This window comes from Sycon ciliatum, chromosome 2, assembly GCF_964019385.1.
Source record: "Sycon ciliatum chromosome 2, ocSycCili1.1, whole genome shotgun sequence".
In the NCBI taxonomy this organism is placed as follows: domain Eukaryota; kingdom Metazoa; phylum Porifera; class Calcarea; order Leucosolenida; family Sycettidae; genus Sycon; species Sycon ciliatum.
Window position 1 is genome coordinate 28700408 of NC_088644.1, and position 22104 is coordinate 28722511.

A 22104-nucleotide genomic window follows, 5' to 3' on the forward strand; every position below is an offset into this window, starting at 1 on the left:
TTGACTCCTTTTTAGCGATTGAACACATGCTTTGGTTAGTCGTGATAAATCTAATATTGACTTCGTACTTGGTCAGTATAGGAAATAAAAGACCTCGTAAAAGACCTCGGCTTCGCCTCGGTCTTTTACTCGGCTTTTATTTCGTATACTGACCTCGTACTCAGTCAATATTAGATACATATAATGCCGGCATTATCCGCTGGACCCTATTCGTGATGCTAAGCCCCATGTCAACATAAGCACCGGATGGGATTTATTGTGAATTTTCTCAGCTTCCCCTGCTGCTACTCTTTTTTTCAATATCACTGAATATAATATGAGGCGGGTCACTCAAATCCATTCTGTTCCTGATGCCTCGTCGCGTCCCTGGTGGTAACAGTTTGGCATGGAAGTGTGGGATTTCGCAGTTGTCTGCTTTTCTCACACATTCTGTTATTAACCTAGCTCATACTCATAGTGCATTGGCGGGGAATTTGGCGCATGGGCCTCCGTGCTCCCCTCCTGTAATGTGCTAGAATTAACACCATAACTATTTTGGCATGATTGTATCCTCACTTCGAAGAGCACAATGGCGCGCTCTTCTTCTCCGTGATGTGCACAGTTGCACCTTCTCTCCCCCATCTGCATAGAGGTGACATAACTCGCATCCCCCTTTTTTTTTTTGGCGCTACACTCTGCGTAACGCCATGGCACGCGCGCTCACTTCACAGAGCACAATGCAATGGCGCGCTACCTTCTGCTGCTTCTTCTCCGAGATGTGCTAGTTGCACTTTCCCTCTCTCTGTCCCCCCCCCCTTCTGCATACTAGGTGACATAATTCGCATCTTTTTTGGCGCTACACTCTGCGTATATATGCTGCTCTTGTGTGGCTTCCACGGTATTCATTGTTATTACCTGACGATGGCCAAGTGACGAAACCGTTACGTTGTAAAAATAACGGAACTGGTTCGGATGTGATGTGCAGCGCTATGGCAATGGGTGTGTCCACCCGAATTCCTTTCAGAGATGAAGCTGCAGGAAGCCTCAGCCCTTCTTCAAAGTGATACAATACTCGTATTTTATCCAGCCAAAGCCGGGAGTGCAACCCGTCGAGAAACAGATACAGAGAGAGGTCTGTCGTGGCAGGGTATATTGACCGAAGGTTTGAAGATTGGTTTGAAACGTGGCGCATTGCTATTCCCGACTGCTCACTATCGAGGAAACGAAGTACTTAGTTACCGGCACGCAGCGTCAGCAGGAACACAAGCCGTAGAAGCAATGGCAACGGGAGATTCGCGCACTGTGGAGGAGTGTTTTTTGGAGGACTGTTTCACTATGTTTCGCTACACCATTCCGCACCCGGATAACTTCGAACGAGCCAAGGCCATATGCCAGTCCAGCGAACCTGTTACGATCGAAACACCGCAAGTGGAGGATGTGAAGGACCCAGGCGAATGTATCTATAGTTCAGATGCAACGAGCAGACTTGTGATGAAGGTCACCACCAAGAAGGGCTCCGAAAGCACTGAACAGTTTGAAGCCGGTCCAACTGTGCTGAAATTACACAAAATCCACCCTGCTAAACATCGGTACGAAACTAAGATGCTGTACAAAGAACTCCTTATAACCATGTATGTACAGAGGTGCGAGGAGAAAATTCGGCAGGAGAAAATTGATCGGCTGTTTGCAACGTGCAAACCAATTTGGTATAAGTTCAGCAGTTGTGAAGGATTCGAAATGGACTATTTCGCAGAAGGCACACTTGGCCAGCTATCCCGGACTCTGCGGCATGATAATGAGCGACTAGGTTTGCTGCGGGATGCTGCATCCAGTCTCCACTTCCTCAACTCTCTGAACATTATCCATTTTGATGTGAAGCCATCGAACATCTGTGTAACCATGGGAGCCGACGGCACACGCGTTGCCAAGTGGATCGACCTAGGTTCTGCTAAATTTACCGGGGAGAAGGTGGATAGGTGCAATCTCAATGATACTGCTGCATATCGACCTCCTGAACTATTCCCACGCCCAGGAATCCAACCCACTGAGGATTTAGTTCTAGTTAATTCGTCAGCAGACTTCTGGAGGTTTGGACTATGTATTCTGGAAGTCATGACGCGGAAAAGCTTCCCCCCGTTATGGAGCAAAGCTCTAATGAGTAACGATATGTACAAGCAGTTCATCAGGATGAATGACCGTCAATTGATGAGGGGTTTGTATGAGCCTCTGAAATTCCCAGGCTTGCGTACCTCAAAACTACCCGAATGTGTTGACAGGCTGCTGTTCTACCTGTTGCGACTCGATGGAGCTGCGCGTATGGATATGGAGCACGTCACAGAGGAGCTAAACAAACACCTTGTCCTTGCAAAGGTATCTCCTCTGGATGATGCAGGCACGTCGAAGGTGTCCAGTGTGATCAAACCTGCTGGATCCATTCCTTGCCAAGCAATGCTTCGAAATTCTATTGCAGGAAGCGGCTTGGAGCTGTCCCACACTCACTGTTCATGACGTCTACTCCTGTGGATGCTCTTGCATCCGGTCAGTTCAAAGCACTGAATGCTGGTGCAAGTAGCTTGGATGTGTCCAAACACCATGATCATTGAGTGCTGGCTTGCGGTTCATGACGCCTGATTGTGTGCATGCTCTTGCATCCCGTCAGTTCAATGCATCGAATGGCTATGCCTATGGCTCAGATGTGTTAGCTGCATACACTGTACTCATTATTACGATGCTGATGAAGACAGCAAAGACCCTGCTGCACTAGCACCTGAATTCACATCATTGCTGAGAAGTGACACATTTTCTTCGCGGACTGTTCCACCGCAACATGAAAGGGCTGATTTTGACTGAACGCCACTAGCCACCTAGGCAGCTGGGTTAATCTGGATTGTACCCTAAGATTGATTAAATGAGTCACACAACCCACCGTCCAACTAATGTCACATACATGAACATGTAAACATCACTTTCCAACTGTTTTTAACAGAGGCATTACATCCGTTCAAGCTGACTGTTTTAAAAATTGTATATCTACAAGTACAATAATATTATGTACTCCTGAAGTACAGCTGTACATTCTGCTTTTGAACGTCTTGTCATTTAACTTTTAACCCTGATGAGGGAAAAGTTCTCCATACAACCGGACATACATTGTCCATCATTCTGACTGTTATCAGTGTGCGCCCCACCTTATGATCCAATCTGCACTCATCACTGTACCTACGAAGCAGGCACTAGAGATATTTAGCAACTCTCTGTATAGTGTATACTTGGTGCCGATTAGAAATCCGCATATTTACCCAATGACATCATTCGCATAACCTCTATAGTGTGATTTGTTCACTATATCCAACTTTGTCATGTATTTCTCCTGTTTCAGTTCGTGACCTGATGTGGTGGTAGCTAGTTTTGAACGTATAGCCAAGTGGCTCAAGCTGCAATGAAGCTGGGGGAGGATCCGCTTTTACCCCATGCTCTAGTATGTTACAGGCACTGAGCTTTATTCTGAAGCTGGGGGAGGGTCCGCTTTTGCCCCATGCTCTAGTATGTTACAGGCACTGAGCATAAAGTATTCTGACATTTTATTGTACTGCGCAGTATTTCATTGTACTGTAGCCTGGGCTCCATTGGCACTACTGGCTTGGCACTGCAGATTCCATCAGAATGATTTCTAGCCAGCTCACATGGGCGGCTATCATAGTGGTAGACACACCACGGAATGGCACGCAGTGTAAACCCAACATCACAGGTATCCACCATCAGCCAGAACAGACCCGATTGAGATTAGTCCATAGTATTGTGACAGAGAGTTCTGCTTAGTAACTGAACTATAGTTATGGTGTGCATAGTAGGGAGAACACTCCGGAGCAAGTGGAACGTAGAAAGCATTGCATGCAATGTCTATTGAGCACTCAGTGAGTAGTCCAAATAGCTAGGCATATAGCTTGTGCTATGCGCTGGTCCTATCATGTCATACAGTAAGCAAGCACGCACGCACACACACACACACACATGTGCATGCGGAGGAATGTGTATCACAAGGAGACAACAGCCATGCAGAGGTCACAGTGTAACAGTGTACATATACCATCAGGAATACAGCCGCGATGATCAGTACTGGAGGCACTATGAAGTATGATGAATGTAATGCAGCATGTCAGTTGACTAGTAGTACTAGTAGTAGTGACAATGGCAACTAACTGAAACTCCACACATGTGCATCAGGATTTTACAGTTGCAGGCATGCAGTTCAGTATGCATTGCTTACTAGGCCACATGCATCATAACGTTAGATGTACAAGGTTCTGAGAGAGCCGTCCAAAGGGGCTTGAATTCTACAACGCTAGTACGGACACCATGATGCACCAGCACATGTGATGGTTACGTCGCTGTAGACTTGGTTGTTCAGCGCAAGCTGCTCTAACCACCCTAAGCAGTACACGGCGTGTGTCCACAAACCAGACGGGCTGTGGCAGTAACAGCGAGAGACTGCTCTGCACTGTTGTCTGGCAAGGTGGTTGATATGCTGAAGTGCACTACTCCGTGCTCTGCTAACTGGATTCCTGGTGTGATTGGAACCATCACAACCTGTGCCACAATACAAAAAAACCAACCAGTGTACAACTTGGGATATTGCGGCAGGCAAACCAGCTAACCAATGTTTTCCACAATCGAGGTTTTTCAAAATTTTGATGAAGGTGATCGGCACCTCGCTAAGATGGTTCTGCGGTGGCTGACAAGTGACAACACCATGCTGAGCACCATACAGTAGCTGCTTGCTGCATTTGAGGTATGTGCTGATCGCGAGTCAATCAAGTCTGCACAAGGTGCGATCTCCAGCTTGTATTGGGAGGAACCAAATTCTCTTTTAGATGACTGAAATGTTCTACTATATCACATGATAGCAATAACGGAACCTCCTGTACTTGCGGCAACACTCCCATCAAGTCGGGTTATGTGATTTCATCACTATTTGATGTCTTTGGTATTGAATGGCACCAGCAGGAAGTGCTAGTGGCATAAAGTCATCAGCACACATTCCATGCGTTATTAGAAATACAAAGTTTCTCGCTCACCGCTGCAAGAAGCCTGCTGGAGTGTTGTTCAAAGTCCACGGTCTGCTGCACTGAGCTTGACCTGATGTGCAAAGTCAGGGTGAAGTTCTGGCCATCGCTCTGGAAACGCCTCAACTTCCGAGCGTGCAGTTTGTGAATCTTCACATTGAGGCACCACGAGGTGGATGAAGCACTGGTGCTTTTGCTCAGAGATCCAGCACGTGTTTGAGTTTGTGTGGGCCATTGGGCAGGAAGCATCATGTAGGGCAGATCTTGTGTGGGCAACATGACATTGTCTTCAAAGATACTTCTCGGCTTCCACAGGTAGTGAGTGAAGAGACTGTCACGAAGATAGGCCAGGCAATCCCTTGAAGACTTGGTGGTGCTCTCGATGGAACATGGAGATGCTTGAGAAGAAGACGGGAACGGCAATTCCAGGTTTTGATATGTATGTCCAGATGGTGTGATATATCTGATACCGTTTGGATTCATCACTACGATGTCCTGCCAAATTTGTGACTTGCTTTGCAGTTGGTCAGTCAGCCTGATCGCACTGGACAAATCAGGAGCATCAGAGATCGATGGCCTTCGTGCGATACTTTTGATACGCTTTCTCAGGAGGCGCTTGCCCTTCGAAGTCCTTGGTTCGTTGTTGAAGATCATTTGCGCCTGGCCAGAGTAACTGCGAGCTGCTCCATACGCCATCACTGCAATACTGCCAGCAGTGGTGCGTGATGCTGTTGTGACAAACTCCATCATGGCGTTGCCAGCTGCCACAAGGAAAGCGTCCGTCACATTCGAGGATGTGTCCACCAGAAAGACAATGGCCTCGCCAAAGCATTCCCGGAGTATCTGCATTGCATTCCCACACGCATAGGATATCATACCCAGAAGGTGTTATTCTCACACTCATCACTAGTTCTGTACACGTGTTGTCTATTGTTATATCACACTTTATGCTGACCTTTCATACAAACTTCCAGTCAACTTGCCCATCATGCTGGCGGCTTATACTGGGCATATAAACCTCATACAAACCCCATATAGACCGCCACCATAGAAACAGGAAGAAGTTGACTGTCAGTTTGTATGAAGGTCAGCATAAGTATAATACATCCTACTAGTACGCTTGTACGTGAAATATAAACCATCATACAAACCTCGGCTTCGCCTCGGTTTGTATGTCGGTTTATATTTCACGTACAAGCGTACTGTTGGGTTGTATTATATACATATATCACACCTACTTTGAAGTACATTGACCTCTTCACACTTATAATGCATGTACATGATTAGAAGACTTGCCTTGATTTTGTCTATATGCTTGAAAATCAACGCTTTCGGTGCATTTTGTGTGTGATATTCTCTCTGTGTTTCGTCACTTTGAATTTAGCCGCACTATTTCATACCTCGGGAGAATGAAGTTGAAGACACCACTGCAGCTGTACTTATGGTTGATAAATATGGTGGTAAAGATGGTGGTAAAGACACACCTGGCAATATCTTCTAGAAGCTTGCCTGATGAGTCCAGCGGGGACGAAACGTACGTCGCAATCGAGCTATGTCGTTGCTGTGTCATCATCTATGTGCCATGCGCTACTTGATGTACCAGCCTGCTATGCCGGATACCGCCAGCCATGCATCGACCAGGCGCCAGGCGCGAACTGATGGTGGTGGTGGTGAGAAGGAGTGCTCTGTGCCAGAACTTTGCAGCCTAGAGAGCGTGTGTGGGCAGGCGTGTGTTTACCGCCATATTGCCAGGTGTGTCTTTACCACCATCTTTACCACCATATTTATCAACTATTTCATATCTCTTACTGATGTTTATATCATCTTTACATTGTATATCAGATACTGTACTGGTTAGTCTACTTTCTGCCCCTCAGTGTATGCACGTGAAGAGAAGGCAATAAAAGTACTCATGGAAACTTTCAGAAATGTTGCTTGTGACGAGCCTGTAGTTTGTTCTGTTTTATAGCAATCACGGTACCATTAAAACACCTACCCTGAAGTCTGAAAGTACTCAGCTGCATGGAAACATTCAGTAATGTTGCCTGTTACAAGTCTGAAGTTAGCCCTGTCCTATAGTACTCAAACTCAAAGTAACCTTTAAACACTTACCCTGAAGTTTGTCTTGGGACAATGGCCGTGATTGCCTGGAGTGCGTTTCAGTAGTGGCTTCAAGTCACGGTGATTGGTAAGCATGTGGACTGAACCTGCTGCATTGTCTTGCGGGCTTGCCGAAGACACTTGATAATTACTGGTAGGGGAAACCTGTGGAAAGAGCATATTCTATTGATAAGAGAATAGCGTGCCAAGCACAGCTAAGAATAGTCCAAAAGCACCACTCCAGTATGTGTAGATAAAATTTGCAGGAGTGATTGGGTACCCAAGTATCATTCAGTATGCCATATTGCCAATTGTATGTTGTAGAAAATGTTGGGACTGGGGTTTGTGAAGAAAATTGCATCTGAGGGTTCAGGATCTATAAACCAAGTGTTTACCATCCAGCGAGGGACAACACGGCGATTCTTAGGCCTCTCACCTCGTATGACCCAGAGATGCTGCTCTTCAAGATGGGAGACAGAACACCTGCAGTGGATTCTGAACTCTGTGCAGCACTTGAGCTGCTCACAAACGCCGGTCCCCAGCGTAGCTTGGCTAGAATAGCTAGGAAGATGTTTGCTGGATCTGGGCAGGACACCTGCATGCAAGAACAGTCATGAAATGCCGTGAGAAAAAACCATGGGCATACATGCAGTCCATTTGTGTACTTTTAAAGCTAAGAATTATTATTACCGGCAACTTGAAAAGGTTGTGAATGTTGGATAGTTGAATTATGACTCGAGCTGAATTCGACTTCAAAATGGAATCCTTTTAAAATTCATGTGAGCTTTTGTTCTGGCGCTCTGTATTTAGCTGCGTGATTATCGCCGAATTATATGCACATGTGCATGTGAGAGGCCTGGTTGAAACACTGACTCCCCGATCTTCGATTCAGTGTCTGGCCTCCACCCTGACCAAGTGAGTAAAATACTTGCAAACCCCGAGATAGCATTACCATGATAACCACACGTTGGCCCGCAAGACATCTTCCTTCAACACTCCACAGCTAGCAGCCAACCACCGCTAGATCAATGCTGTCATAGCAATTCCGTTCTGCAGCATTCCAGCGGCAGCCGAAGTTGCTGCATATCCAAATTGCAGCGATGGGTAGAAACCCTATGACGGAGGGTCTAAGAATTGAAAATATCTTTAGGCACTTTGAAGAAACAGGAGAATTTCTGCTTCCTTTCTACCATTGCTCCCCAAAACATTTGCTATTTTAGGATCTGCACTGCATTACATCTGCGCCTTGAGGATATGGCGGTGTTCTTGCGGATGCAAGAACTAAGTCAGACCGACTCCCTGGCGCGTAAAGTAACTTTATCGGTAGCATTGTACTGCAGGAGTAAACGAGTGCAGGGACAAAACACTACATTGTACTTACGTTGCAATTGGTGATAAGGGAGAGAGGCACTCGGAGAGTTTGTTTGTCCATCGAATGATTTCCGCTGCCTGGATGTTCATCGTCATGCGCTACGAAGACGAAGTCTCCGGCTTCACCACACACATCACCCGCCATCTTGCTTCCGGACACCATGGTAACCGCATGGTTACCGAGATCAGCTTCCCCGGCGCATTGGAGAGCGTTCCCTGGTAAGTTGTCGCGTGGCCAGTGGAAAGGCAGGAAAATTCTCACATGGTCAATGAAGGCGCGTTTTCCTGTTCCAGTATAGAGGAGGCGAGACGAGCGACGGATCACGGACACCATTCGATGCAGCATCCCAATATTTGGACACTGTTGCGGAGAGAGAATGGCATCATTCTCGTCCAAACTGTCGTCGAGCCTCACGTCGAAACGCAACCTCACAAGACCGTCCCCTGATATCGGTGTTGATGCGTGCGCGGCCATATGCCACAGCAGAGCATGGAAGGTAGCCGCCAACAAGACGAAACGAAAGAGCGGCCTGATTGTCCCGGAGCCGTAGCCTCTGATGTGAGCCATTGTCTTCGTGGATGACAAGCACAGTGTTTCTTATTTGCTTTGCAAATTGTCGTTTGCTTTTCCTTCTGGGTACAGTAATGAACTGTACACACAGTGGTAAACCTCCTCTTCTGCTCCTTTTTACTTCTCTCTCTCTCTCTCTCTCTCTCTCTCTCTCTCTCTCTCTCTCTCTCTCTCTCTCTCTCTCTCTCTCTCTCTCTCTCTCTCTCTTGCTTGGCTCAACTTTGCGTTCGAAAGTAGCTGTCTACCGAAATGAAAACTTTTCTAGCTATTTATACTCTTTGAGAAGGATCTTCAAAAACAAACCCATCATATTGGAAGACAATGTGGCTGAATGTGGCGTGTACGCAGAGCTGACAGAGTCATTCATTGCCGTTTGCCTCCTCTGGATCGGCTTGCTTGACTCCAACATCTGGACACAATGGCCAGGAACAACAAGAAGAGAAACTGCTGGGCTGCTTGCAGCCTACTTTCTGTCTTTACCTAGCAATGGCATACATGTACATGTACATCCATTGGTGGCAAAGAAATAGCATGAAGGACACTCCGACATCGATCTTCGCCGACGCTGTGGTTTGTTATCTCCAGAAATAGACCTTCGCCGAATCCGTGTGTAAGAAGGGCAGCAGAAAGAATAGCACTCTAGCTTTCTGCAGCCCCCCCCCCCCTCTCTCTTTCTCTCATCTTGGCTATTTTGTCCCATGGTTCTCTTCAAACTTCAAACAACATCAATAATGGTGGGCCATGTGTGTGCGAGTTAGAGTTCCAAGTAATCCAGGCGCCGTTTAAGGGCCTCTCGCGATGCGAGGTTTGTAGGATGCAAAGTTGCAAACATCAACAACGAGAGCAATGTGCACATTTTATGTTTATGCACTCTTGATGTGTGATGCGTGTACTGCTCACTACCTGTACAATGTCAGTGTACATCCAGCTGCAAGCCTGGACACCGGATTTACATAACATTCTACTGAGTCTGAGAACCACCGATGTGCTTTTCTCGTGATCACAGCATAATGGCAAGGTTGCAATCAGCTAGCTGCTGGTCTCTTAGTTCCACGAAAGTTGGTCTTGTCATGATGCATGAGGGTTTCGTGGGCCGGGAAAATACTATAGATTGTTTCGACAAAGGTACTCTAGATGTTCATGAGTATTTTACATGTACGTGTACACGCAGGTCATATTCATGAAGACACGAGATATCGAGACACATACATGTACATGTACACGTGACGTGTATCCATCCCATCATTATCATGTGCGATACGAAGTCACGCCAATCATTTGGACATTGCGCTATACATGTACATAATTGTACATGTACTAGCAACCATTCGTGCGTGTTCTTGTGCGTGTGCTTGTGCGCGCGGACAGTAATGAGTTGTTGTGTTGTTCGTATGATTGTATGTGCGTGTGTGCTGTGTCTGACACCATCCGGGTATCTCATGTCCGCGTTATGACTCCACCGTAGCCAAACAACGCAGATGCTGCACTTGCATGAACTATTCCTGTGCTTGCGGGTTGAATGTACATGTAGAAAGTGTGTACAGGTGCTGCGCTGACCCTCAGTATCACCAGTATCCATCGAATGAGATCTGAAGTGGTGTAGACGATGGCTTGATCCTATGCTACATGTATATCCGACTACTACGTACAGTCAACTAATTTCTTCGCTTATAACGACACTCGGCGGGGCATCAGAAAAGTGTCCTTATTCGCAAAGTGTCGTTATACCCGAAGTCTCATTTTATGTGTCACAGTGGGATGGGACTTTGCCCTGAGCATGAAAATTATGTCGTTATTCGCGAATTGTCGTTATATCCGCAGTCGTTAATAGCGAAGTTGACTGTACATGTATATCAGATACACATACACATACACATACACATACATGCACATGTATTTCAGATACACATACACATACACATGTACATGTACATGTATTTCAGATACACATAGTCATGTACATGTACATGTATTTCAGTAACACATTAACGTTACATTTCAACAGTAAACTATACAATACATGTATCGTACATGTATTATGTAGCGTTGTTGGTCACGAGCTTACTTGCAGAGTTGCACAATACAACTGGCTTGGTGTACACACGTACCCCCCCCTCCCCCAAACACACGTACCCCCCTCCCCCAAACACACGTACCCCCCCCTCCCCCAAACACACGTACCCCCCCCCCTCCCCCAAACACACACACAAACCTAATTTTTTTAACACAAACCTGTTTGTTGCAGCACACCTGCGGACTGTGGGGCCTGACAATACACTCGTACTCGTCAACAGGTCAGTGTAAAAGAAATCATATAAACACTCGACAAACAGACGAACCAAGTACCAATTACCACAACGTGCAGGAAAAGGCGTTTATTATCGCTTGGTCATGATTGTGCTGAGTAAAGTCGCTGACTCCACATCTTACAGAGCAATCAAATTTTCGATCAAGGCGAATGACTTCAAGAAACCCTGATGATGACGCCCCCTAACCAGATAGATCGTTTTTAGAAACATGTGAACTTTCCAATGCCGAAGCTGGAGATATGTTATTTCCCAGACCAGGAGAGCTTGGCTTGACATTGTGAATCGCCAAAAAATGAACTTTGGAATATCTGCATTTCCCCTGACAACAGTTGGTAACAATAATCTGTTGTAGTAAAATTGAAACTAGTCCTCGTACAAGTACTTACCTGCTAAGGGACATTGATGGAGTCGAGGCAGATTTGCCTGGAATATTGATAATTGAAAGGGAGTGTAAATTTGAACTCGAATGGTGAGCCAAAATAGTTATGATGAAGAAAGGAAAAGGACAAAATGTTACGAGTTATGACAAACTGTCAACCAACTTAAGGGGGCACATCACCCAAAATTCGCTGAAAAATCGAATTTGTAAATTCATATTGAGTGCTACGTCAGTTGAAAGAGCATGAATAGCTGCAAATTCTCTGAAAACTGTGTCCCTATCTGACCAGCCGTACGAGAGTATGGCCGAAAATGTGCCCTTGCAAGGAAAGATGTTTTTGTTGCATGCTGTCATTTGTTGGCAGCACTGTATTTGAATGTGAGCAGACCGTGCGCAACTTGTCGTATTATGGAAACACGCGAAAGTGTGCAGAATTTTGCCCCAAGTCCAAAAAAGTCCAAAAAATCACGTTAAAGCCCGCCGCCGTGCAGCAGGACTTTTGCCAGCACCCTCGTGACGTTGCAGATATGTGGCTTGATTATTGTAGTTGACGTTGATTTAGTGACTTTGGCAAGTTTGAGTCGTGTCAAGAAGTCAGGTAGGATTCAGTACTAGGCAGTAGTGAAACGTGAGTGGCAGTCTTTGCCGGTTTCTGAGGGCATCCTGGATTTGGTGTGCAGCGCTGTGGAAATGGCTTGCTGTGGAGGTCCCAGCACTGGATGTTGTATCAAAGGTACGACCTCGTAGCACGTGCTAAACCTAAAAAAATTCAAAAATTGACTTGGGTCTGTGGGAGTCCGTGAGAGAACGCCCACTCGTTCCGTTGTGACAGATTCCAGGGCCACGTTGAGGGGCCCTACCCCACCACCCATGGCTGCTTCTGGACTTGTTTTAGGTTTGGGTCCCGCGCACGGACAGAATGGGCACGAAAATGTGAAAAAAATGTAAATGCATTTGTTTGGCTCCTGGGTGGCTCGCACACCGTAGCACTATGCCGGAAATTTGAGTTTTTCCGGCCTGGAAAGCCTGTCATGTCAGTGAGGCGCAAGAACTTGTAAATCATGTCCTGAGGGCCAGCATAGTGCCAGGAGTGTGTGGTCAAAATTTCACTCAAATCCACTGAGAAACACCAAAGTTACGGTCAATTGAATGCCATATGAAATTTTTGGGTGATGTGCCCCCTTAACCAGATCTTATACGGCCAGCGAGTGCGACAAAATGGCACAAAACTGACAAGGAGTACTGAAACATTCGGCGACCTGACACCTACATTGTAGCTCCAACACTTCTCCAAGGCGCAAACCAACAACCTTTCAACAAATTACTTGGAAGGCTCAGGTTCAGAAAGGTCCAAGAGCCTGTAAGGTCGCCGAATGTCTCAGCACTCCTTGTCAGTTTGTGCCATTTTGTCGCACTCGCTGACTCATGACTGTATAAGATCTGATTACGTTGGTGGACAGTTTGTCATAACTCGAAAGGGAGTGTGTTCTCATTTTATTCATATACGGGCAGACGAGTTAACCCGATGGGTCATCTCACTCATGCCATGGGCTACTTGCGAGCTGTTCGCGAAGTAGCATTATTCCTGTTGCAAATTTGTACTCGGATGTTGAGCCAATGTAATCATGGATCAAATTAATATAATGACATGTTACGAAATCGACCCTGCTAAACGTACATGTACAATGTAGGTACGACACACAAGATGCTGTACAAAGAACTGCATAAAACCATGTACATGTACATGTATGTACAGATGTGCGTGGAGAAAATGGATCGGCTGATTGCAACGTGCAAACCAATATGGTACAAGTTCAGCAGTTGTGAAGGATTCGAAATAGATTATTTCGCAGAAGGCACACTTGGCCAGCTGTCCTGCACTCTGCTGCATGATAATGAGCGACTAGATTTGCTGCGGGATGCTGCATCCATTTTGATGTAAAGCCATCAAAGATCTGTGTTAGCATGCCAGCCGATGTCATACGGATTGCCAAAGTGGATAGACCAAGGTAGATACAGTCGACCTACCCTTATAACGATAACCTCTATAACGATATTACCCATAACGATATTTTTCTGCCAAACCAAATCACTTCATTGACTTGTGTATACAATGCCTCACCTCTATAACAATAATTGCTATAACGATATTACCCCTATCTTCTCTTTACTTATAAAGAAGAGGCACCTGTGACGTGTGTCTGTGTGTGTGTGTGTGTGTGTGTGTGTGTGTGTGTGTGTCACGCTCCTTATAAAGAAGAGGCACCTGTGACGTGTGTGTGTGTATGTCACGCTGAAGCGCTCCGGAGCAGCGCTGCCCTGAGCACGCGAAGAGTGCGAACAGTGTAGCACAGTGTAGCTAGCGGCCGCAGAAGCACTGAGCTAGCACGCGAAGGGTGCGAATCGTGTAGCTAGCGGAAGCAGCCACAGAAGCACTGAGCACGCGCGCGCGCGAAGCGTTCGAATCGTGTAGCCACCACCACGTGCTGAGCACGCGAAGCGTGCGAACAGTGTAGGTGGTACCATGGTAGCGCTTATACTAGTTACAGCAGACACGATCAGTACGAGTAGCAGTGCCAGTAGCAGCTGCGCGCAGAAGCACTGAGCACGCGAAGCGTGCGAATCATGTAGCCACATAGCCTCATAGGGCTTAGGTAGCACTAGCAGCCGCACAAGCGCTGCGGACCACGTGAACCGTTCTCTGCAAATAGAAACATCTGCAACAAAAGGATACAAAAGATCTGCACTGACTGCACTCTGCATCTGGTCTGCAGTGAAGAGCGCATCGCACTTTTGTACGTAAGTTTATGAATTTTTTGAGCCGCTTCATCCGCCACCAGGTGATGGACAACCCTGACCAGCCTCCCGAAGGCGTAACAGACGTCCCTCCTTCTCCTTCCAACCATGAAGAACCTTCCTCACCAGGACTTCAGCGGTCTGGCCACCACCACGTGCTGAGCAAGTGTGCTGTTCATGTACTTGCTTCACCCGCATGCCACATTCGGCCAGGCAACGCTGGCCTGGGGTGCTGCTAGTAAGGATATAAAATGGGCTGACCAATCGACATTTTCCATTAAATTTTTATAACAATACTAGCATGCATGAAGCACCCCAGGCCAGCGTTGCCTGGCCGAATGTGGCATGCGGGTGAAGCAAGTACATGAACAGCACACGTGCTCAGCACGTGGTGGTGGCCAGACCGCTGAAGTCCTGGTGAGGGAGGTTCTTCATGGTTGGAAGGAGAAGGAGGGACGTCTGCACTGTTACCATGGTTACGCCTTCGGGAGGCTGGTCAGGGTTGTCCATCACCTAGCACGATTCGCACGCTTCGCGTGCTCAGTGCTTCTGTGGCTGCTTCCGCTAGCTACACGATTCGCACGCTTCGCGTGCTCAGTGCTTCTGTGGCTGCTTCCGCTAGCTACACGATTCGCACGCTTCGCGTGCTCAGTGCTTCTGCGGCCGCTAGCTACACTGTGCTACCCCTTTCGCACGCTTCGCGTGCTCAGGGCAGCGCTGCTCCGCAGCGCTTCAGCGTGACACAAAAACACACGTCACAGGTGCCTCTTCTAGTATATATAAGGAGCGTGACACACAGACACACGTCACAGGTGCCTCTTCTCTACAAGGAGCGTGACACACAGACACACGTCACAGGTGCCTCTTCTTTATAAGTAAAGATCCAGTAGGGGATATGTCGAGTCCACTGTCAAGGTAGGGCAAGCTTCACTTGTTAAGTTGCTGGGAAATGACGAAATGCAATGGGGGCACCAGTGGGCACCTTGCTGTGTACATAATGTGCATGTGCGTCAGTTTTTATGCTATGAAGAGTGTAAAAAATGAATAAAATCCATGTATTATGACGTATGTGGATGAAGTGAACCAGTTACCCCTATAACAATATTACCCTTATAACAATATTTCTTGGTCTGACGCAAATATCGTTATAAGGGTAGGTCGACTGTAGGTGCAATCTCAATGATATAGCGGCTTATACAATATACCTCCTGAACTATTCCCACGCACAGGAATCCAACCCATAGAGGATTTGGTTCTACATGTACTTGATTCGTCATCAGACTCCTGGAGGTTTGGACTATGCATTGTGGAAGTGATGACGCGAAAAAGCTTCACCCATTTATGGAATAAAGCTCTAATGAGCAACGACCGACATGTACAAGCAATGTATAACTATGAATGACTGTCAATTGAGGAGGGGTTTATATGAGCCTCTGAAATTTCCACACTTGCACACTTCAAAACTACCCCACTCCCTGTTTTGACAAGTAATTGCTGCTCTAATTGTTGCGACTCGATGGGGCTGCGAGTAGGGATATGGAGCACGTCATAAAGGAGATCAAAGAACACCTTGTCCTCGCGAAGGCATTTCCCTGGATGATGCAGGCACATCGAAGGTGACCAGTGCGTTGGCACTGCAGATTCCATCACAAGGATTTCTAGCCAGCGGCCAGCGGAAATGGCAAGATGGCAGACTTGGCAACTCGCCCACTGTATATCCCTGCTCATGAATCGGAGTGAGCCCAGTCCTGCGCTGAGTGCAGTGGAGGAAAATCTCCGGCGACCAGTTCTACGTGTTGTAGCAGCATGGGAGCAGCACCAGCGCTACCCTGTCATTGACTGCGTATCTGAAGACGAAGCCCAACTAGTGGCTGAGCCCGCCCTGGCTGATTTGCTGGACAGAAGACATACCCAACTCAAATCTCCGACATCACCTCTCAGTAACCATGCCATACTACAGCCTGCTTATGAGGCAAGCAGTCAAGAAAGTTCAGAGGATGAGTAACGAAGCTCGATAACACCAATTTATACTAGCAGCAGCAGCAGCAGCAGCAGCAGCAGCAGTAACTACACCATCCAGTGCTGGAATGAGTGCACTGTACTAGTCTATCGTCACCTGTACATACTCCACTGATGTCGAACCCGAGATCGCAGTCGCTGCAGTTACGCAGCTGGATAGAGCAGCGTTGATGGCCAGCTTTGCAGCCATCTTGGCGGTGACGAAACTAATAATTATTATTATTGATGCTGTTCGCCATGAAGTGGTCACGTCGTTTACTGACACCAAGCAAAGCAAGACTTTCCTGCACCTGGAAGACACACTGACTCGACTCGCACTATGCTTCGTCTGGACACCGTCGAGTCACATGGGGATGACAAGCTGCGCCGCAAAACGGTAAGAGATCTGCAATCAGTGCTGGATGAGCTGGAGAGCCAGCCAGCAGATACCGCTGCTACTATTGCTTCCACCAATGACACGCCGAGTACAAGCACAAGTAAGAAATATTAGTTGTGATTTTGATTACCTGGCTCCTGACATGGGCCTGGAATCGACCACTGACTGCGATGAAGCCATCACTGAACAACAAGCTGTTGCCAGTGTTGGCAGACAATGATACTAATGACGTCATCAGCACTGGTGATGCTGCTACTGCTGAGGACAGTCGTGCCGGTGGTGATGATGATGGTGACCAGACCAATGGCTGGTAGAGTCCAACCTCCAGATCGACCAAGATGATGAAGAGCCAGTAGAAGTAGATGTAGAACCAATGTCTGGGGAAGAGTTTAAGCAGGCAAGTCCATAATTATGAATACTTGGACACCACTCGGTTTAGTGCTGGCCATTAGGACAGTTAGCTTGTATCCATATTTCCCTTTCTTTCTACATTTTAGAACTTTCCTTGGCTTAATGTGCGAAAGCTCCACTGCAGCCACTAATGGAAAACCTTCCACACACACCATCTTCAATCCAAGTGGTGTCTTCGTTGCAAAATAGAGAAAAATAATTGAGAATTATTTTTGCACTTGGATTGAAGATGGTATGTGTGTGTAAGGTTTTCCATTTCCTTGGCAAAGCAACAATAATTGGTGATGAATGATTTCCGATTCGTGCTGGACTCACCTGATCAGACTCAGTTCTTCAGGTACTCTCTGAGTCTCTCTCTCTACTTCCATGTTATATTCACACGGTCACATGCCTGCTTCTGCATAGTTTTTTTGCTTCTCATCGCTACGCTACACTCTAATCATCTGGACAGTTGTGAAATGTAGATATGCCTCTTGTCTACTCTTTAAAAAAAAAGTCTAATTCTGCAGTGAAAATGACTTGATTGTTTCATGGTATTGTGAATTTTGTAAAATTTAATATAAAGCGTAGTTAAGCCATACATCCCATGGCCCAACTCCCGTTCTATGAACAATTATTTCTTTGCGAACAGCATTCTAATAAGATCAGTCATTATTTCCAATAATGTTGTAATTGTAGTTGAGCAATGGTCACATACTGGAAACGGCTGGCTTTTGAATGTGAAGCGATTGGGAATTTGACATCAAGTGACGTGGCCTGTATGTATCCAATACTGCTGCCACAGCCAATGTTTTTGAATATGCCCTACAGATCCTGTACAGATTTACGGAACAACAAGGACAATCAAGGCTTGTTTGCTGTTACTTCAAGTTTCATGCTCTCCCAAACATCAGGCAACATGAGGATGGAGTGCCAACCATGCCGGTATACACGGTATACTTATGCCAGGAGAGGGTGGGTCTTGTAGCGCTGTATGAACAACTGTGTGAGAATGGGGGGGGGGGGGGGGCTCTATTTTTCAGCGCTAGCGGTGTTATTTTAGGCAGGAGGCTTTGTGCAGAGTGTGTGGTTGTTGAAGGCAGGGGCTAGCTGGCTAGCAGTGCAATGTTAGCGGCAGAATGTGTAGCTGATGTGGGCAGGAGGTAGTGAGCAAGGTGTGTGTGTGGATGTTGTAGGCAGGAGACTTGTACTAGTACAAAGGCTGAGTATTAGTGGCGCTAGTTTGTGCGTGACGTGTGTGGGTACAGTGATAAACCACAGTCTTTCAAAAATCTGTTGGCGCAATGCCAATGCCAATGGTGAGCAAAGGAAAAGTGTGAGTGATCCTGAGGCTGTTAACTTCAAACCTGTGCTGCATGCATACAATCATGTAGATCTAACACACATGTACATGTACATACATTTGACACATACATGACTGTACATGTAGATCTGCATGTGGCTAGGGTGCATGAGTGATAGTGATAGCTATCACTCCGGGTTACATACTTCAGTACTGTTATACAATATTACTTCAGTACTGTTATACAATAAAATTTTGTACCTAGGCTATGTCTATGATACTGATAGACATCACTCAGCAGTACAATGACCATGATGATGTAGATCCTTCATCACTTACGTAGGTTGTGGGAGTTTATCTACAAAGACCGCATGCATGTCAAGCAACGTCCCGATTTCTTCAGTGGTTCAGCACAATACTCAATACTATAGTCATCATTGACACGTAGAGTCTACGCACAACGCGGCGGGCTTGTGGGCTCACGTCATCAGGCAGAGGCGAGATGAACTTAAAGCGGGGGTTTTCAGTTTCGTGACTCTCTGAAGCAGGTCTACCATGCATGGTCTACATACCGCGCCGCTAATCATGATAATAGCCATGGCAGACCGTCTACGTGGATCAAAGCACTGTCGAGACGCGAAGCAAAGCCACGCAAAGACAAGTCGAGGTAGAATCTACTTGGTACAAATACCGGCAAGATTTGGTCAAAACTGTGTCACTTCGCTTTGCAGTGAGTTAGAGCTGTGCGAGAGTTGTTTTTCACTGGTTCAGTTTTCCGTCAGCTTCATCGGAAGCAGCCTTTGCCGAACTCTCACTAGCGAAAGGTCGACAAGACACTACTGATACAATACTCGTATTTTAGCGTTAGGCAAAGGTGTAGATTTCATCGAGAAACAGATACAGAAAGAGAGAAAGATCTGTTGTGGCAGAGTACATCAACCGAAGGTTTTGAAGATTGGTTTGAAACGTGGCCGCTTGCTATTCCCTACTGCTCGCTATCGAGGAAACGAAGTACTTAGTTACCGGCACGCAGCGTCAGCAGGAACACAAGCCGTAGAAGCAATGGCAACGGGAGATTCGCGAACTGTGGAGGAGTGCTTTTTGGAGGACTGTTTCATTATGTTTCGCTACACCATTCCACACCCGGATAACTTCGAACGAGCCAAGGCCATATGCCAGTCCAGCAAACCTGTTACGATCGAAACACCGCAAGTGGAGGATGTGAAGGACCCAGGCGAATGTATCTATAGTTCAGATTCAACGAGCAGACTTGTGATGAAGGTCACTCCCAAGAAGGGCTCCGAAAGCACTGAAGCCGGTCCAACTGTGCTGAAATTACACAAAATCCACCCTGCTCAACATAGGTACGAACCTAAGATGCTGTACAAAGAACTCCTTATAACCATGTATGTACAAAGGTGCGAGGAGAAAATTCGGCAGGAGAAAATGGATCGGCTGATTGCAACGTGCAAACCAATTTGGTATAAGTTCAGCAGTTGTGAAGGATTCGAAATGGACTATTTCCCAGAAGGCACACTTGGCCAGCTGTCCCGCACTCTGCGGCATGATAATGAGCGACTAGGTTTGCTGCGGGATGCTGCATCCGGTCTCCACTTCCTCAACTCTCTGCACATTATCCATTTTGATGTGAAACCATCGAACATCTGTGTTAGCATGCGAGCTGACGGCACACAGGTTGCCAAGTGGATCGACCTAGGTTCTGCTAAATTTACAGGGGAGAAGGTAGACAGGTGCAATCTCAGTGATACTGCTGCATATCGACCTCCTGAACTATTCCCACGCCCAGGAATCCAACCCACTGAGGATTTAGTTCTAGTTGATTCGTCAGCAGACTTCTGGAGGTTTGGACTATGTATTCTGGAAGTCATGACGCGGAAAAGCTTCCCCCCGTTATGGAGCAAAGCTCTAATGAGTAACGATATGTACAAGCAGTTCATCAGGATGAATGACCGTCAATTGATGAGGGGTTTGTATGAGCCTCTGAAATTCCCAGGCTTGCGTACCTCAAAACTACCCGAATGTGTTGACAGGCTGCTGTTCTACCTGTTGCGACTCGATGGAGCTGCGCGTATGGATATGGAGCACGTCACAGAAGAGCTAAACAAACACCTTGTCCTTGCCAAGGTATCTTCTCTGGATGATGCAGGAACGTCGAAGGTGCCCAGTGCGATCAAACCTGCTGGATCCACGCCCAGCAATGCTTCGAAATTCTAGTGCAGGAAGCTTGTAGCTGTCCCACACCTACTGTTCATGATGTCTACTCCTGTGGATGCTCTTTGAATGCCGGTGCAAGTAGCTTGGATGTGTCCAAACACCCTGATCATTGAGTGCTGGCTTGTGGGTCATGACGCCTGATGATGAGCATGCTATTGCATCCCGTCAGTTCAATGCATCGAATGGCTATGCCTATAGCTCAGATGTGTTTGCTGCATACACTGTACTCATTATTACGATGCTGATGAAGACAGCAAAGACCCTGGTGCACTAGCACCTGAATTCACAACATTGCTGAGAAGTGACACGTATTCTTCGCTTACCGTTCCACCACAACATGAAAGCGCTGATTTGATTGAACGCCACTAGCCACCTAGGCAGCTGGGTTAATCTGGATTGTACCCTAAGATTGATTAAATGAGTCACACAACCCACTGTCCAACTAATGTCACATACATAAACATGGAAACATCACTTTCCAACTGGTTTCAACAGAGGCATTTCATCCGTTTCAAGGTGACTGTTTTAAAAACTGTATATCTACAATAATATTATGTACTCCTGAAGTACAGCTGTACATTCTGCTTTTGAACGTCTTGTCATTTAACTTCCCTGGTGAGGGAAAAGTTCTCCATACAACCGGACATACATTGTTCATCATTCTAACTGTTATCAGTGTGCGCCCCACCTTATGATCCAATCTGCACTCATCACTGTACCTACGAAGCAGGCACTAGAGGTATTTAGCAACCCGCTGTATACTTGGTGCCGATTAGAAACCCGCAGATTCACCCCATGACATCATTCGCATAACCTATATAGTGTGATATGTTCACTATTGTCAACTTTGTCATGTATTTCTCCTGTTTCAGTTCGTGACCTGATGTGGTGGTAGCTAGTTTTGAACATAGCCAAATGGTTCAAGTTGCAATGAAGCTGGGGGAGGGTCCGCTTTTGCCCCATGCTCTAGTATGTTACAGGCACTGAGCTTTATTCTGACATTTCATTGTACTGCGCAGTATTTCATTGTATTGTAACCTGGGCTCCATTGGCACTACTGGCTTGGCACCGCAGATTCCATCAGAATGATTTCTAGCCAGCTCACATGGGCGGCTATCATAGTGGTAGACACACCATGGAATGGCACGCAGTGTAAACCCAACATCAAAGTTATCCACCATCAGCCAGAACAGACCCGATTGAGATGAGTTCA

General features: G+C 46.6%; 3 protein-coding genes across 4 annotated transcripts in view; 1 reads left to right on the forward strand and 2 right to left on the reverse strand.

Moving 5' to 3' along the window:
- The window catches only part of LOC135809566 (uncharacterized), a 96676-nt gene extending 81621 nt beyond the window's left edge, over positions 1–15055 (reverse strand). Inside the window, exon 1 of the mRNA XM_065322941.1 lies at positions 15051–15055. The gene's annotated coding sequence lies outside the window, so the exon portion shown is untranslated. The remainder of the gene's footprint in view (positions 1–15050) is intronic.
- Positions 1027–22029, forward strand: LOC135809569 (probable serine/threonine-protein kinase DDB_G0278665). Its single transcript, XM_065322944.1, has 2 exons — positions 1027–1111; positions 19566–22029. The coding sequence occupies exon 2, from the start codon at positions 19719–19721 to the stop codon at positions 20889–20891; it is 1173 nt and encodes a 390-aa protein (XP_065179016.1). The 5' UTR covers positions 1027–1111; positions 19566–19718; the 3' UTR covers positions 20892–22029.
- On the reverse strand, positions 3722–8673 carry LOC135810822 (uncharacterized). Of its 2 annotated transcripts, none has more exons than XM_065324252.1 (5): positions 8524–8673; positions 7579–7737; positions 7155–7307; positions 5055–5885; positions 3722–4566 (listed from the first exon to the last, which is right to left on the reverse strand). In XM_065324252.1, the coding sequence occupies exons 1-5, from the start codon at positions 8656–8658 to the stop codon at positions 4408–4410; spliced, it is 1437 nt and encodes a 478-aa protein (XP_065180324.1). In that variant the 5' UTR covers positions 8659–8673; the 3' UTR covers positions 3722–4407. The 2 variants fall into 2 exon arrangements, with proteins under 2 accessions (XP_065180324.1, XP_065180325.1); XM_065324253.1 differs by lacking the exon at positions 8524–8673 and adding an exon at positions 8095–8415.
- Positions 22030–22104: the final 75 nt, after the last annotated feature.